Source organism: Herpailurus yagouaroundi, unplaced genomic scaffold (assembly GCF_014898765.1).
Source record: "Herpailurus yagouaroundi ecotype Mexico unplaced genomic scaffold, PumYag 191, whole genome shotgun sequence".
NCBI lineage: Eukaryota > Metazoa > Chordata > Mammalia > Carnivora > Felidae > Herpailurus > Herpailurus yagouaroundi.
Genome location: NW_024412422.1, coordinates 4,422,556 through 4,441,410, shown reverse-complemented (window position 1 = coordinate 4,441,410; position 18,855 = coordinate 4,422,556). Strand labels below are relative to the sequence as shown.

The following is an 18,855-nucleotide window of genomic DNA, read 5'->3' as shown; positions in this document are numbered from 1 at the left end:
TTTTTTTTTTTTTTTTTTTTTTTTTTTTTTTTTTTTTTTAGTCTTCTGGGCCTCATTCATGCGATTCGGTGGCCAAATGCAACCCATGAGAACCATGTTACTTTAACTATTATAAATACTTCTTAAAGTGTGTAAGATTTCTGCCAGTTTTCTGTATCAAAGTCTTTTGGAGCTATGCCTGTTTGTTTTCTTGCCCTTTACTGGGAAAGGGCCTTTAAAGTGGTATGGAATGCCAGCCTTTGTAAAAATTAGAGAGCTTTTTTTTAAAAAAGGGGGTGGGGCATCTGTGGCATTGGAGACTAGCTTATTTTTTTTTCTGCCTGTGCATTTACTGTTGTTACCCAGTTTGGTTGCAACCAGTTCTTTTTATTCTTAGTTACAAGAGAATAGTACAGTCCTGAATAAGGTCTGAAATTGACCCTAGTCTGCTTCCATATCACTGCTGCTGGTTGAACAGTCAGAATATAAGTCCAGAAACTTTTCTATAATAAGATTTAAGTGTGTGTTTGTAGTCTAGGGATGTATCAAAAGTAAATCAGGGAGAAAAAAGGAAACCAGTTGAGTGCCCTGTAGTTCAGTTGGCCTGTTAACTGGGTCTGCCAGTCGATGAACTCCTGAGATACCTCTCTGAAAAGTGGTTTGTGAAACCTATAGGTAGACTGCCAAAAAGCACCCAGTGAATTGAAGTGTTTAGTTTTCACTGGAAGTAGAGGTCTAGAAATAAAAGGTGTTTGTGTTTTTTTTTAATGGGATTTAGTTACATGACTCTATATAGAAGTACTACTGTAGAGATTTATTCTTGTGATTTGAAATTCCTTCAGTGAGGGACTTATTGAAGAAACATTGTTATCAGTCAGTTTGATTAGTGATGGATTTCTGAGTAATCCTGAGTGTGCAGTTACACACACCCTGGATTCCATGTGGAGCCCTTATACATTTCTTCACAAAGGAAAAAGATTTAAAAATTCTATAACAAGAAGGGTTCTATTGTGAAAGAATAAATTACCTTTGACTTTTTGCTATTGACCAAACAGATGGTAATAAAATATTTTAAAGCTCTTAAATTAGTTTTTAAAATCATCATTCCTCTACAGATCACCATATTGAACTCTAGCGTATATTTTAATTTCTGGGGGCTGGTTGCACAACAGTGTGAATGTACTTAACACTAAGCTGTACAGTTAAAAATGGTTGAGGTGGTAAATTTTATGTTCTATATACTTACATTTTAAAATTTTGTTTAAAAAGCCAAATATAGGGGCTCCTGGGTGGCTCAGGTCGTGATCTCGCGGTCTGTGAGTTCGAGCCCCGCGTCAGGCTCTGTGCTGACAGCTCAGAGCCTGGAGCCTGCTTCGGATTCTGTGTCTCCCTCTCTCTCTCTCTCTGCCCCTTTCCTGCTCATGCTCTGTCTCTGTCTGTCTCAAAAATAAATAAACGTTAAAAAAAATAAAAATAAAAAGCCAAATATATTGATTGTTACTGAACATGAGTATTAGAGGGTTCAGTTATACTATTTTTTTCAAGGTATATTTCAAAGAAGATTATCATGAACAATTTTTAGTTTTTTTTAAAAAAGCACATTTAAAAAGATCCCATAAAGATATTGTCATTAGTTCCTTGTTAATTCTTTTAATTCTTACTAATATGAGAGAGACAAACCTAATAGAGGGCGATTCATTTGATACCTGCAAGTGAATTTTCCTTTCAGCATAAATTTTTTAAAATATTTTTTTAAGTTTATTTTGAGAGAGAGAGAAAGAGCACAAATGGAGGAGAGGCAGAGAGAGAGGGTGAGAGAGAATCTCAAGCAGGCTCTGAGCTCTCAGCACAGAGCCCATCGTGGGGCTCAAACTCACGAACCATGAGATCATGACCTGAGCCAAGATCAGAAGTCAGATGCTCAATGACTGAGCCATCCTGGTGCCCCACCTCTATATTCTTTAAGCAGCCTAGATTTTAGCATGTCTGCTTAGGGACAAAATGCTTTATAAAGTTTAACACTGCCATGCTATATTTGCAATTAAATTAAATACTTAAGGGTAGAAAACTAGCCTTTTAAAAGCATTTGTAATTTTCCACAAACTGTCAGTGGAGCAAACACATTTTCTCACAGGTTGGTTTGAAAGATTAACACTTGAGGGGACTCTGAGAGAATGTTGGTTTCACTGTTAAATAGTGAGACTGATCTTGTTTTAATCCCCTCTGTTCCCTTATTCAAAACTGGCACCTTTCTAACCTCAGGACCAATAAGCCATTGTTAAGATTTTTTTCTACCTATTTGTTAATATCGAATACCTTTCCAGTTCTGTGTGCCAAACCTAAGATTTTGTTTTGTCATTTAAAATATAAAGTACTTGATCTCATACTGCTCTCTTATTAAAGGCACACTCTTTAAAGTCTTTAATGGCTTAAAGATTAACATAGAATTTTTTTGGCTATATATCTCTTAGGGTTAAAATGGAGATTCAATTTAACTTAAAATACTGGAAGATTGTGGTCATTTTTTTCCACTCTTAAATTGACTATATTGTATTTTATTCATTCACTGAATTATATTTTCATATACTTAAAGTTCTAAAGTTATTTTTTTAAGATTTTATTTTTTAAAGATCTTTTTTAAAAATTTATTTATTTATTTTGAGAGAGAGACAGCGTGAGTGGGGGAGAGGAAGAGAGAGAATCCCAAGCAGGCTCTGCACCGTCAGCACAGAGCGCAATTCGGGGCTTGAACTCACAAACTGTGAGACATGACCTGAGCTGAAACCAAGAGTCAGACACTTAACGGGCTGAGCCACCCAGGTGCCCCAAGATTTTTCAAAGTAATCTGTACATCCAACATGGGGCCCAGATTCACAACCCTGAGCCCAAGAGTCACATGCTCCACTAACTGAGCCAGCCAGGCGCCCGTAAAGTTACTTTCTAAAATTTATTTTTTCTGCACCTACAGTGAGCCCTTTTGCTTTTATATCTTATATCCAGCCAGGTCCTTAGTTTTTTTCCTGGAACGTGAACTAAGACAGTAACTCAGATTTATATACTTTTTTCTTCAGTATTTTATTTATTTAGTTTCTAAAAATACTGTTTTTAACATACAAGATCCCCTTTTTTCCTATTCCAGCTGAGAGTGGATTATCTCTTACTGCATGCAGAGGTAGTCTTTTACCTCAACTACATTTTCCTTTTCCTTCTGCAGGTCAATTCTTAGGATTCTAGTACAATTTTTTTTTTTAAGGGCAAAACAAATAAAATGAAAGTGATCACCTAATGAGAGTCACAAGTAGATTTGGGGTAGGCAAATCTAGAGCTCCTTATTTGCATACAGTGTTTGGTCCACTTAAAAAAATAGTACTTTTTCTTTGTATTTTTCAAGAATCATATCCTGGACTTATGACAGTGGTGTTGCTTTTTTAGCTCTTGGCGGAAATCCATTTTCAGTAACAACCAATTTTAGATTGGTTAATGATGTTAACTTTTTATTTTTTCAGAGTTTTAAATACTTTTTTTTTTTTTTTTTTTTAAGAATGGTTTCAGATGGGGCGCCTGGGTGGCTCAGTCGGTCAAGCGTCCGACTTCAGCTCAGGTGATGATCTCACGGTTCATGAGTTCGAGCCCCGAGTCAGCCTCTGTGCTGCTGGCTCAGAGCCTGGAGCCTGCTTCGCATTCTGTGTCTGCCTCTCCCCCAATCACATTCTGTCTGTCTGTCTCTTCCTCAAAAATAAACAGAAAAAAATTTTAAAAATGGTTTCAGATTTACAGAAAAAATGGAAAGATGGTACAGAACATTTGCATATGTTCTGCACTCAATTTCCTCTGTTATTAACATCTTACATTATCATGGTATACTTGCCATGATTAAAAATCCATTACTGATACACTGTTAACTACACTCCTTAGTTTATTCAGATTTCCTTAGCCTTTATGTACTGTGTTTTTCTGTTCCAAGACTGCAATCTGGATACATTACATTCAGTTTTCCTATCTTCTTAGTCGCCTCTTTGCTGTGGTACTTTTTTTTATGTTTGTTTATTTATTTATTTTGAGAGAGAGTGAGAGAGCGTGTGCTCGAGCTCAAGGGAGAGGCAGAGAGAGAGGGAGAGAAGAATCCCACTCAGGCTCCATACTATCAAGCCCAGAGCCCGATGCGGGCTTGATCTCATGAACCATGAGATTATGACCTGAGCTGAAATCAAGAGTCGGATGCTTAACTGTGCCACCCAGGTGCCCATGCTGTGGCACTTTTTTAGACTTGTTTATGATGACCTTAACAGTTTTGATGGTAACTTTTCTTCTTTTGTTTATTGAGGTATAATTGACATTATTAGTTTCAGGTGTAGATATTAACTTTAACACAGGAATAACACATAATATCTAAAATGGCATATAACACAACGTATAATCCCTGACCTCCATACTTCCTAATATGCTGCCTAGAGTTTACTGGTTAATTTAACACTTAATGAAAATACAATTCTAGGAAACCTTTCTTTTCTCTTATTAGACAAAAGGCTAAATTCTTTCTGTTCATTAATAGGAAAGTCTTGACTGCTTTTTTTCAGTGTTGGGAAACCTGAATTAGGAAGTTTGTCACATGACCAGAAAAATATAAGGACAGAATAAGCTAATCAGTACCACCTGTCGCAACCCCTCCCCCAACTCCAAGTGGATTGGATTGTTTTAGTTGCTTAGTTGGGCTGTTCACTAACAGCTGTTTGCTGAATATTTTTAAGTCTCTCTGTTCTTTTAGAACACAAGCCTAATTTATCTGGCCTCTCAGTAACACTGTGATTACTGAGTTCTTGCTGTTGCCTTCTGCTCAATCTTTCATTTTGGAAAAACTGAATAAAACCAAGTATCACAATTTTAGGATGGCAATTAGCATTTGTTTCTGCATTTCATCTTTTTGAAGTCTCTACAGTGACTAAAACATTCTCATTTTTGGAGTTTAGCAATATGAGGAAAGCACAGAGCAGAAAGTTCTCAGGCTGATGAGTAGAAGTCCTCCCTTATTCTTCCTTTCCTTGCATGCTCCAAGCCGAGGTTCTATAAAGTCTAACTATAATGTGACTTCTTCAACAAATATACTAGAGTGACTATATCCGAGTGAGTTGTTTCCCAGAGTGATCGACCTGGAGGACCATACATTTATTTCAGTAAAAACTGCCTTTGCTAATGTGATCAGAATTTTCATTTTGGATTGCTGATTTTATCTTTTGGCACGTTATTTTGACTGCTGTGTCATGGTAAATTTACATCTTTTAGGGATAAATTTGACTTTCAGAAGTGTTAACAAGTCAGCAAAAAAGGGAATAAGATGTCAGGGTGAAATGGGGTAATCTCTTTTTTAGACACATCTTAAATGTGAAGTAATGTGACTGATTTTCATTTTCTTGTGCAACTATACACTGTCCCTTAACACTCTCCAAAAGAATTACTCCAAAAAATATTCACAAAGTGAGAACTTGGATAGAATAAGAGTGTAGAAGAGATGACCAAGTACTCTGAAGAAGATTCATATGCTCATCGTAGCTTGTAGAAACATTCTCAGTGCTTGATATCAACCTTCAGTGCATCAGAATTTCCTGTAGAGCCAAGATAGATAGATGAGTAGACAGATGCATGCCTAGGCTTCATCCCATTCTTAACTAATCACAATCTTTGGGATTGAGGTCCAGGTAGGTATATTTTCAACAATTATATCAGAGCTTTTCTGAGAGCCGTCCCCTCCCCCCCAAATTGACCATTGCTTTAACTTCTATTTAATGTACTCCTTGGGGTATAGACTTTGCTATTTCATACATAATATGATTTTTAAGTAGAACATACTTGCCTCTGTTAAGACACATGCGTCTTATCTCACAGAAACAAAGAGGGGTGCCTGGCTGGCTCAGGTGGAAGGGCATGCGACTCTCAGTCCAGGGTTGTGAGTTCAAGACCTACATGGGATATAGAGATTACTTAAATAAATAAAACTTAAAAAAAAAAACCCAAAAAACAAAAGGGTATTCTTATTTCCTTCAAAAGCATCCTTTTTTATTGAGCTGCTGCTTCAAGCCATCTGTACTTGGCATACCATTTGTTACAATTTATTTTTTTTTAAGTTTATTTATTTTGGGAGAGAGAGAGAGAGAGAGAGAGAGAGTGCACATGAGAGAGAGAGGGAAAGAGAATCCCAGGCAGGCTTTGTGCTGTGACTGTGGAGCCTGATTGGGGCTCAAACTCATGAACCATGAGATGATGAACTGAGTGGAAATCAAGAGTCAGATGCTTAACCGACTGAGCCACCCAGGCACCCCACAACTTACTACTTTTATCAGTCTCTCCCACTAGAATGAAAGCTCCATAAAGGCAAGGACCATGTCTGTTTTACTTTGCACTATGTCTGCAGCATAGTGGCTGACCCATCGCAGGTACTCCTCAAGAATAAATGAGTGGATCAGAAATAAATGTGCAAAGCTGATAAGCCATGATTTAAAGTAGACCTGAAGCTGAACTTGCTTGATATCCAAATATAATTCTATTCTATATATCACAACAAGTATTTATTGAATTGTGATTTGGAGTGCTAAACAGAGTCACATGACTTAAACACAAATCCCAGCTCTACCATTTACTAGTTTGACCTTGAGCTTGTTACTTGACCTCTTATTGTAGGTTACCTCATTTGTAAGAAAAGATGGTTAATCTGAAGGATCCCTAGAGTTCTTTCTGTCCCTGAAAATTCTTTGATTCTAAGTGTCTGGTATTATGCCAGGCATGATAGCTGATTCCAAAAGAAGCCTTCTTAAGGACTTGTGTTAAGCTGTTTAAATGTATAGTTTACTAGTTAATTAGATGACTAGGGCTGAATTTCAAGTGAATTCCTGAGTCTGTAGTCCTATCCATAGTCTCATGCCCAACGACAAGAATAAACACAATAATATTAAGTGTTTTTAATAAGAACAGCATGCTAACTCCTTCCTACTCTGTAAGAAGGGAGTGTTTTTGTAGCTGTGAAATAGACAACTTTTCCCATGTGGCAGAGTGTTTTGTTGTGCTGACTGGGAAGAAGGAAAGTTAGGAGAGTGTGAAAAGAGAAAAAAGGCAAAGGCTGTACATTTTTAACAGTTTTTAAATCCTCTTCACTTCTCACCCAGCACTTAGAACAAGAGAAACACGAACTAAGAAGACGATTTGAGAACCGAGAAGGGGAATGGGAAGGGCGCGTGTCAGAGCTGGAGAGTGATGTGAAACAACTTCAGGATGAGTTGGAGAGGCAGCAGGTTCACCTACGGGAAGCAGATCGAGAAAAAACACGGGCTGTCCAGGAATTATCAGAACAGAACCAGAGGTTATTGGATCAACTCAGCAGGGTAAGCCACAAGTTAAGAATTTATGGTATGAAATACTGAAAGTTGAAACCAAAGCTGCTGTACGACGTTGTTCATACATATGGTAAGAGTAAGTTTTTGTTGCCATTGGTGTTGATATCAACAAGTTGAATAATTTTCACCTATGGGAACGTCAGCTGTGTGAACTAGGAGTCAGGAACCAAAACCCTTACCTCTCATTAATCAGCTAAGAGACTTTGACAATCACTTAACTTGGGAGATTTTTCGTTTTTAAAATGAAAAGAGTTGTGCCTAATGATTTCTGATGTTTGGTGTAGCTCTAAAAGTCTGTGATTCCTTTACCTAGAAAAAGTCTGTCATGGATGAAATTATGTTAATGAATTTGGTTCAGATATTAAATGGTGCCATCTTTAAACTGAAAAGCTTGGGGAAAATTAGAGCAAATGATTTTCAATGATGAAATGTGAATGTACATTTCTTCATATTATTTGAATATGAGAGAAGTATATGTGTATCTGTATTTAAAATTTGTTCTTTTATATCCTAGTAAGTAAAAAATTCTCGTGCCTTTATAGAATGGTGTTATGGAAGTATTAATTAACCAAGGTCAAGACTGAAATCATTGCAGAGAGGGAGTTTGAGGGCTGAATAGGTCCAAATCTAATTTATATACAGAACATACCTTTTTAACAAATGCAGGAATGTTATTAATGCCCTGGTCTCTAAATCCACCTACTTTTAAAAACTAAGAGTGGGATTTACTATGGTACTTAAGTCCTTCTTATGTGTTGAAAATAAAACTATTAACTCTTTAGTTATCAGAAGAAGAAAGGACTTCTAGTCTGATCTCATTGTGTAGGTCATGCTTTGATCTTTGGAAAAGGCTTAGCTAGAGCAGTACATGGAAAATTCTTGGCATTTCTACTAATTCGATGGGTAACACCGTATGAAGTCATTTGGTTTGTCATAGTTGGTTCCCATGGATACTCTGAGACGGGTCAAAACCTTCATGCCTCACTAGGAAATGTGAGGTAAATGCCACAACTAGGGAAAGATACAAGAAGGAGAGGCAGAGGAGAGAATGGAAGTAGGGAGGAAGGAGAGGGAGACAGGAAGGTAGAAAGAAGGGGAAAAAGAGATACCTAATAACTTGGAAAGTAGCTAGTTGCAGGAAATATTGACACGTGTGAAAGGTAAGAATCCACATGATAGGCAGAACTAAAGGTCTTGCCTTCCCATCCTAGGAGATTAAATCACTATTTGATTGACTGGAAAGAAAGAGTTGGACAGTTCTTCAAGAAGTCACTTCAAGGCCAGTTTAGTAACAGCATTTCTGACTCTGTTCTAAAACCTTTTGCAACAACTGAGAAGGGAATCTCTATCCTTGTAAGATTTTTAAGATTTTGAGTGTTCATTATTCATGAAAGATTAAGTTAACTGGACAGGCCTAGCCAGATTTATTTATTTATTCAACATTTATTTAATACTTATTTTGAGTGACTTCATGAAATCGAGCCCTGCATCAGGCTCTGTGCTGACAGTGACGAGCCTGCTTGGTATTCTCTCTCTCTCCCTCTCTCTCTCTGTTCCCTGCCCCCCGCCAAAACATAAAATAAATAAACATTAATACTTATTCTGAGCAAGTGTTTCTTATGGAAACCTATGAAAGGAATACGGCAAACCAAAACAATTAAAGGGGAAATTATCTCTTGGGAGTAAGTTCATGTTATAAGATAACATGAGCAGGGGCACCTGGGTGGCGCAGTCAGTTAAGCGTCCGACTTCAGCCAGGTCACGATCTCGCGGTCCGTGAGTTCGAGCCCCGCGTCGGGCTCTGGGCTGATGGCTCAGAGCCTGGAGCCTGTTTCAGATTCTGTGTCTCCCTCTCTCTCTGCCCCTCCCCCATTCATGCTATGTCTCTCTCTGTCCCAAAAATAAATAAACGTTGAAAAAAAAAATTAAAAAAAAAAAATAATAAAAAAAAAAAAAATAAGATAACATGAGCAGAAACGACTCAATTCTGCTTTCTGATCTGGTGAAAGATAGGTGGCCAAGAGAGATGAAGGAAGAAAGCAAATATTAAACACCATGTAGCAAAAGAGCAGTGAGGTTGGAATTTAGATGCATGTTGAATCTTGACCCTGCTTCTCATTGACTGGTTCACCTTGTTTTTGCCTCGATTTTCTAATCTTTAAAATGGGGATAAAAATCTATACCTTATGCAAGTACTTTTGAAATGAAAATGAGGTAATGTGCCCGTGTTATGCTGCAGTATATGAAGGTAAGGATTTCAGTATTAATGGTTGTTTTAATAAAGCAGTATATTTATAGTTGGGGTTCCTTTGCCTAGTTTCTCTGTAGAAAATCCTGATAAGCTGTTCCCAAAAGGATATAGGGGGATAACATTTCCACTAGATCTAGATTCTTGTTATCCTCTCTGGCCTTGAATGTAGGCCCTTGGTGAGTTGTGTGGCTTTTTTTCCCTTTCTCTTTTTAAGCAGGACAAGCCCCTGGGGTTTTCCATCAACAGCCATTTTAGATTGTATTTTATTATCATTTTATTAACTGGGTATTCAGGAACCAAAGGAGTTGAGTGCTTTGAAGTGAATTAAGATTCTCATGGGACAAGATAACAACCAGCAGAGGTAGTAGAAGGCCTCGCTTTTCTTGTGATGTCTATAACATGTCTTTATAAGCGTGAAATGTATAATATTTAAAACTTAGTACAGTACTTCTGTGATACTTTTGTCTGAAGTATTTTTTTAAGTTTATTTATTTATTTATTTATTTATTTATTTATTTATTTAGTGATTTCTACACTCAGCATGGGGCTCGAACTCACAAACCCCAGACCAGGAGCTGCATGTTCTGACTGAGTCAGCCAGGCACCTCTGAAATATTTTTAAGTATATTTCTTTTGCTGCCACAGACTCCAAGGTTGTTATATATTTTTTTTAATTATTTATTTATTTTTTAAGTTTGTTTATTTATTTTGACAGAGTTCGAACAGGGGAGGGGCTGAGAGAGAGGGAGAGAGAGAGAATTGCAAGCAGGCTTTGTAACTGTCAGTACAGAGTCTGACCCAGGGCTTGAACTCACAAGCTATGAGATCATGACCTGAGTTGAAATCGAGAGTTGGACGCTTAACCAATTAAGCCACCCAGGTGTCCTTTTCTTTCTTTCTTTTTTAATAACCGCTCTAATTGAGATTCATATACCATAACATTTACTTTTTAAAGGTATAAAAATTCACTGAGTTTTAGTATATTCACAAGGTTGTGGAACTCTGAACAGTATCTCTCTTTTTTTAATGTTTATTTTTGAGAGAAAGAGCATGAGCAGGGTGGGGCAGAGAAAGGGAGACACACAGAAACAGAAGCAGGCTCCAGGCTCTGAGCTGTCAGCACAGAGCCCAGTGTGGGGCTTGAACCCATGAACTGCAAGAACATGACCTAAGCCAAAGTCAGACACTTAACCGACTGAGCCACCTAGGGAACTTTGTCACCACTATCTAATTATAGAATATTTCACCCCCCCCACCCCAAAAAGAAATCCTATACCCATTAGTAGTCACTTTCCATTCCTCCTAACCCTCCCTATCCCATGCCCTGACCCCTGGTAACCATTAACCTACTTTCTGTTTCTGTGGATTTGCCTATTCTGGACATTTCATATAAATGAAATCATACATGTATGATTCTTTGTGACTGACATCTTTCCCTTAGTGATGTTTCAAGGTTCATCTGCATTGTAGCATATATCAATAATACTTTATTTTTATGGCTGAAGAATATTCCATTGTATGGATATAACATTTTGTTTGTTCATTAGTTGGTGGACATTTGGGTTGTTTCCACTTTTTGGCTGTTATGAATAAGTTTACCATAAACATTCATGTACAAGTTTTTATGTGACCAAGGTTCTTTTCAGCTCTATAATAGGATGCTATGAGCATATATATCCCATGAGCTTCTGGGTCCTCATTATCATGAAGGAAGGAATAAGTATTGTTCTAATTTTATAGCTGGGAAAACTTGAGGGACAGAAAGGCACATGACTTGTTTAAGCCTTTTCTAATTCAAGACTTGTTAGGGTTCCTGTGCTTTACTTTCAGATTTCTAAGGCAGTGATTAAGGTCACAGGTTTTAGAGTCAGACAGCCCTGTGGCCAAAGACCAACTCTGCTATTTATGAGTTGGGGAAACATGCGAAAGTTTTTTCACTTTTTTAAACCTTAGTTTCGTTCTTTATAAAATGGAAACAATTATATTATCACTATTACCTGATACTGTTAGGAGGAGCAAATGAGATAATATATGTAATCTCTAACCATGGTGTTTAGCATATTGTAAGTGCTCAATAAATGGTAGCATGGTTTATAATTATCATGTCTTCTTCATGTAGATGGTGTTTCTGTATGTAGTCAAACTTTGATTCTCTAACCTGAGAGAAGAAGAATCTGAAGTGTCCCCAGCATATATTAGTGTTTGAAAATGTTGTGTCTTGCAGTTAAATTTCTATTCAAAAATATTTGAGTAAAAGTGATCTTTCTAGGAATTGAGTCAGATTTGTTCTATGGCATCTTGTATCCCCTAGATACTGCTTCAGATACCCTGGGGATACCTTTATTCCAGTTTATTTGTTCATTTGGACAAAATGCCCTCTAAATTCTCTTCTAGCTTCTAAAATTCTGTGAGACTCATTTTTGTGAAACTCAAGCTGACCTATTTGGAGAAAGTGTAATTCACTTTCTGAGTTAGAAAGTGACACCATGTGGGAATGCAGGCTGGTGCAGCCACTCTGGAAAACAGTAGGGAGGTTCCTCAAAAAACTAAAAATAGAACTACCCTATGACCCAGCAATTGCACTACTAGGTATTTATCTAATGGATACAGGTGTGCTGTTTCGAAGGGACACATGCACCCCCATGTTTATAGCAGCACTATCAACAATAGCCAAAGTATGGAAAGAGCCCAAATGTCCATCGATGGATGAATGGATAAAGAAGATGTGGTATATATATATACAATGGAGTATGCCTTGTCAATCAAAAAGAATGAAATCTTGCCATTTGCAACTACATGGATGGAACTGAAGGGTATTATGCTAAATGAAATTAGAGAAAGACAAAAATCACATGACTTCACTCATATGAGGACATTAAGAGACAAAACAGATGAACATAAGGGAAGGGAAACAAAAAGGATATAAAAACAGGGAGTGAGCAAAACAGAAGAGACTCATAAATATGGAAAATAAACTGAGGGTTACTGGAGGGGTTGTGGGAGGGGGGATGGGCTAAATGGGTAAGGGGCACTAAGGAATCTACTCCTGAAATCATTGTTGGGCACTATATGCTAACTAATTTGGATGTAAATTTAAAAACATAAAAAGAAAACAAGTTAATAAAAAAAAAAAAGAGAGTAACACTATGATGGCATTGACAGTGGGGTTTAATAGGATATGTTAGACATTTATCATCCTACCTCAAAAGTGGAAAGATGGGGTGCCTGGGTAGCTCAGTCGGTTAAGTGTCTAACTCTTGATCTCAGCTCAGGTCTTAATCTCAGGGTCGTGAGTTCAAGCTCTGCAGGTGTGGAGTCCACTTAAAAAAAAAAAATGGAGGGATGCCTGGGTGTCTCAGTTGGTTGAGCATCCAACTTCAGCTCAGGTCATGATCTTGCAGTTTGTGAGTTTGAGCCTTGCACCTGGCTCTCTGCTCTCTCTGCTCATCAGCACAGAACCCGCTTTGGATACTCTGTCCCCGCACCTGCCCTCCCCCTACTCCTCACCCCTCTCAAAAATGAATAAACGTTGTTTTTTTTTGTTTTTTTTTTTAAAGTGGAAAGAATACAGTGGGCCTTGCTTTCGGAAAAAGGAGAGGTGAAACATGGGCCATACTACATAAAACTTAGAGGTTTTGGGGGGCATCTTGGTGGCTCGGTTGGTTAAGTGTCCAACTTCACATCAGGTTGTGATCTCACGGTTTGTGAGTTTGAGCCCTTCATCAGGCTCCGTGCTGACAGCTCAGAGCCTAGAACCTGCTTCAGATTCTGGGTCTCCCTCTCTCTCTGCCCCACCCCTGCTTGCACTCTGTCTCTCAAAAATGAATAAATGTTAAAAAAACAAAACAAAACAACTTAGAGGCTTTTTGAGAATCTTTTTTTTTTTTTTAAGTTTATTTACTTATTTTGAGAGAGAGCAGGCAGGGAAGGGGCAGAGAGAGGGAGAGACAGAAAGACAGAATCCCAAGCAGGCTCTGTGCTGTCAGCATGGAGCCTGACATGGGGCTCAAACTCACCAACAGTGTAATCATGACCTGAGCCAAAAGCAAGAGTCAGATGCTTAACCAACTGAGCCATCCAGGTGCCCTGAGAATCCTGATAAATACATAATACAGTACTTTTCACTGGCATTACAGCAGAATCCTCCAGAACCCCCAAATGATTTTTCTCCCCAACAGTAGTAGTGAAGATAATAGAGTTCTAATTAGTGTTAGAGTCCTGAAGTGATCATTCACTAATTTAACCTGCTACAGCTTATACCATATTTTAGGTGCTGTAGAAACTTCTTATAGTTTGCATGTACAGCATCAAGCCAAAACAGTGATTTGAACAGTGTAGAAATAGTCTTATTCACAATAATAATAATGTCAGTAATAATAAGCTTCTCATTTAGCCTTTTCAGCCTTCAGAAGTTGACATATTTTCTTCTTTTTATTAAAACTTTTTAAATGTTTTTATTTATTTTTGAGAGAGAGATAGAGCATGAGCGGGGGTGGGGTAGAGACAGAGGGAGACACAGAATCCGAAGCAGGCTCCAGACTCCTAGCTGTCAGCACAGAGCCCAACACAGGGCTCCAACTCGTAAACCTCGAGATCATGACCTGAGCTGAAGTCCTACATTTAACTGATTGAGCCCCCCAGGCGCCCCAACATAAGATATTTTCAAAATGAATCTCAGTAGTGTTAGAAATTTCAGTAAAAGAAGGCATTTTCACAGTTTGTACTAATAAAGCACTGCTCATACTTCCTTGTAAAACACTAAGGTCAGATAAGCACTTGTTGACCAAAGAATGGGAAAAATTATTGATTTCTCCTTAAAAAGGGGGGTGGGAGGTTAAAATTTCCTAGGGACTTCTAAAGTTTACTTCCCCAAAATACATAGCTCTAGAGTTTGTAGAAACTGGCTGGGAAATGCTCTTACACTTTTTCCCTGCAGTTTTGTACATGAAATAGTCACACCCTTTTCCCCCTCCTTCCCTAACTCCTCATCCTACCAGCAGCAGAACCATATGCTTAATCCTAATCCCATTTTCTCTAGTAGGGGTCAGGGTTTCAGACTGCAGGACCGAATGTATACAGTCTTAGTGACTGTTTATTATGTATTGGGTTACAATTTTTGGATAATTATGTAGATATTTGCATTTTCCATTTATAAAACCATGACATACTTCACACAGAAAACTGCAGAGAGTAATATAAATCCAACTTTGTAAAATCTTAACATTTTGTCATATTCAGGTTTTTTAAAGAGATAAAACATTGATACATTTGAGGGTTTCATGTCAGTCCTCTCCACTTTTCCAGTTACTCTTCTACCTATTCATGTGTTTATACTACACACGTGTGTGCATGTATGTCAACATATATATTCCATTATATATACTATATCCATTAATATTGTATAATAACATTTTTCCATGTTTCAAACACTTAATAAACGGCAGCATCATTCTCACAGATAATGTTCACATCATTCTGTACTTCATTCTTTTGGCTCAATGTTATGTTTAAGGAATTGACATTTTAATAAATATAGTTCTAGTTCATTTATTTCAACTGTTTATTATTTGGGCAAATATAGTACAATATACTTATTCTTTTATTGATAAACCTTTAAGTTCCTAATTTTTCATTACTGCACACTTTCCTGCAGTGACTATTCTTGTGCACATATATTTGTGTTAATCTGGTAAACCTAGGAGTGGAATTGCTTGGTCCAAGAGTAAAGACCTCTTCAAAAAAAAAAAAAAAAATAGAGTAAAGACCTCTTCAACTCCATGAGATGTTGTCAAATTACTCTCCAAAACTGTTGTACAAATTTACATTCTTAGCGTGCAGTGTGTGTGAGAGCCAGTATGTGTGATTGTTCTCATCTTCACCAAAACTTGGTGTTGGTTTTAAAAATCAGTCTCCAGGCACCTGAGTGGCTCAGTCAGTTGGGCGTCTGATTCTTGATCTCAGTGCAGGTCTTGATCTTAGGGTTGTGGGCTCAAGCCCCACATTGGGCTCCACGTTGGGTATGGAGCCTACTTAAAAAAAAAAAAAAATTAGTCTCATGTATCTGAAATGGTATTTTTATTGTTTTTTTTTTAATTTTTATTTTAATTTTGATTTCATGAATTGCTAGTGAGGTTGGGCATCTTTTGTTTTTATGTTTATTGTGAATTGCCTGTTGGTATCTTTCACTGTTTTCTTACTGGTGTGTAAGCATATTTTAACATGTTCTTGATGCTGTTAAATTTTCACTTTGTTTATGGAGTCTTTTACTAAACAGAAGTGTGTACTTTCATTGAAGTCAAATTTATTAATCATTTCTTTTATGATTTGTTCTTTTGTGTTTTGATTTGTCCTATTCTCCCAAGTCCTAAAGATATTTTCCCATGCTAATTACAAAAACTTAAGCTTGTTTTTTACATTTAGATCTTTAATCTATCTAGAACTTATTTTATAGTGTGATATAGCATAGGAAACCAGTTGTGTTTTCTATACTGATTCTGTCTCAGTGCTGTTTATTTCCCCACGGATTTCTAATACTATATGTATTTTTGTAATGAAAAACAAATCCTACTATTTATTCTTGAATGAAGAGCCAAGATAACTTAAAATAGAAATTTCAGAAGGTTTTAGAAAACTGTATTAGGTGGCTAGGGCTGCTATAACAAAGTGGATGGCTTAGACAGCAGAAATGTATTATCTTGTGGTTCTAGAGGCTGGAGGTCCAAAATCAAGGTGTCTTACGGGTTGATTCCTTTTTATTAAAAAAAAAATTTTTTGGGGGGGCGCCTGGGTGGCTCAGTCGGTTAAGCGTCTGACTTCAGCCAGGTCACGATCTCATGGTCCGTGAGTTCGAGCCCCGCGTCAGGCTCTGGGCTGATGGCTCGGAGCCTGGAGCCTGTTTCCGATTCTGTGTCTCCCTCTCTCTCTGCTCCTCCCCTGTTCGTGCTCTGTCTCTCTCTGTCCCAAAAATAAATAAAAAATGTTGAAAAAAAAATTTAAAAAAAAATTTTTTTTAATGTTTATTTATTTATTTTTGAGAGACAGAGAGAGACAGAGCACGAGCAGGGGAGGAGCAGAGAGAGAGGGAGACACAGAATCTGAAACAGGCTCCAGGCTCTGAGCTGTCCATACAGAGCCCGATGCGGGGCTCGAACTCACAAGCCATGAGATCATGACCTGAGCTGAAGCTGGACGCTCAACCGACTGAGCCACCCAGGCACCCCAGGTCGATTCCTTTTTAGAGCTAGAAAGGAAGGGTCTGTTCCAGATCTTGTTCCCCGGCTTGTAGATGGCTGCCTTCTCCTTATGTCTCTTTCCTCTATATGTAATTCTCTTGGTTTTCAAATTTCCTCTCCTTATAAGAACAACATATTGGATTGGGGCCCAGCATAATAACCACTTTTTAATTTGATTACCACTGTAAAGACTTTGTCTCCAAAAAGGTCACATTCTGAGGTACTGGAGTTTGGACTTCAACATAGGGATTTTGACCCATAACAACCATTTTGAGCTGTTTTTTGCCAGAAGGTCCAACTCTTGGATGTTAGTGTTGTCTGTGGGAAGTGTTCACAGTGGTTCCACTTTCCTTGGAGGTTCCATACATTCAATAACATATTTACACACTAAAGGTACATATGCCTATGACCATGTGACTAAGGGCTGCCATGACCAGTGGGAAGAGATTTCAAATGTTTAATTGCATTCTTTGAAAAAGTCCCAGATCCACCTTCCCCGCTGCTTCTCCTTTAATGATTAACTGGCTTTCTATTCTTTTGAGTAAAATAGTGAGTTATTTATTTATTTACTTATTTATTTAAGACCTCCTTTAATTTCAGCATTCAGTAAATATTTATTAAGCAAGGCACAAGGGGATACAGTGGGGGAACATAAGACATATGATATGTGAAGCTACTAGAAAGAGGTATATAAATAACTAAACAAATCCACAAGATAACTATAGGTTGTGGTAGGTACTGTGAAGGATGATGTGATGATAAATGACCAGAAAGAAGAGAGCAACTTTAGAAAGAGTAGGTAGGAAGGAGATAACATTTGAGGTGAGACCTGTGGGGTGAAGAGTCAGCCATAGAAGAGATGGAAGAACAATGTTCTTTGATGGGTACTGTCAGATTGTAAACGCTTTGGGAGCAGGGACTGTGTGTACACACACACACACACACACACACACACACACACACACACACACACAGATAAGCAGGTATCTAGCAGAGTGGCCATTCAATAAAAGATAGGTGGTTGTGTTTTTGTCGTTAAATGACAAGCTAAGGTACCTAATAAAGAAATATTTAGAACTATAACTTTCTGAAAAATATACTGCCCCTTCATGCACTCTGTGGAAGGGCACTCTTGACTGTTTCAAATACAGTCTTAGACTGTATCTGTTCTGTTTAGAAACCAGTGGTCAAAGAGACCATGGATGTCAACACTATGACAGGCAAGCTACAGATAATGGTGACTCAGTTGCCTAGAGATCTAGTGTTGTCTTCATAGAGTCTCCTTCTGGAATTGCATAAAAACCCAATCTTCATGAACTGAGGAGAGTGACTACAGAATGGACAGAGTTTTGGGGTACTGACCTAAAGCTGCAAGTACTTTTTGTGTTATGCTGTGACTTCTCCAGCGGTCTGTATGTTGGTCAGTTTCTGAGTGACTGGCCCTGTGGTCCTCTGACCTTCCTGATGGAGATGGAAATCAGCATTTCAACTTTTACTGAAAAACTTTTCTCGTGGGAGGATTGGCCGTCATTTGGGGTTGGGTATCATTATGACTCCCACTCTGACTCACGGGGTACATACACTCTGGACAAAAAAACTCTCTGCCTCCAACTATCTTGTCATCTTATCTGTTCTTAGAGCCCAAAATGGTCTGTAGTGTGGAGAAGGAGTCAGAGGTTCCCCTTTGGAAAGCTGATAGTGACTGCTTTTGAACAGAGTCCCATGAGGGTCTATAGTTGCTCTGTGTGCAGCCCTGGATGCTAAACTCGTGAGAATTCACCTTAAAAGTCATTATTTTTCCCCTTATTTGTTTCAGTATTGTGCTATATCTTAACTTTTATTTTGACACGGCCCTCCCTGTTGGTCCTTTCCCCCCTCATTGCAGCTCTATAAGTATCTCTAACAAACTTCTCCCTTCTTCCTCACAACCAGAATTATAGTCATGTGTCTAGTCACTATGGCTTTGGGTATTACTATCTACTTGTGTCAAAAAGAGAAGCTATATTGGGGG

General features: G+C 38.0%; 1 protein-coding gene across 4 annotated transcripts in view; it reads left to right on the top strand.

The window, feature by feature from the left end:
- BICDL1 (BICD family like cargo adaptor 1) overlaps window positions 1-18,855 on the top strand; it is a 104,276-nt gene that overhangs the window by 1,242 nt on the left and 84,179 nt on the right. For all 4 annotated transcript variants that reach the window (XR_005781055.1, XM_040443721.1, XM_040443718.1 and 1 more), the window contains exon 2: window positions 7,134-7,349. Coding sequence is in view for 3 of the 4 variants with exons in the window: in XM_040443721.1 (XP_040299655.1) it covers window positions 7,134-7,349 (216 nt within the window). In the remaining variant the exon portion in view is untranslated. The remainder of the gene's footprint in view (window positions 1-7,133; window positions 7,350-18,855) is intronic.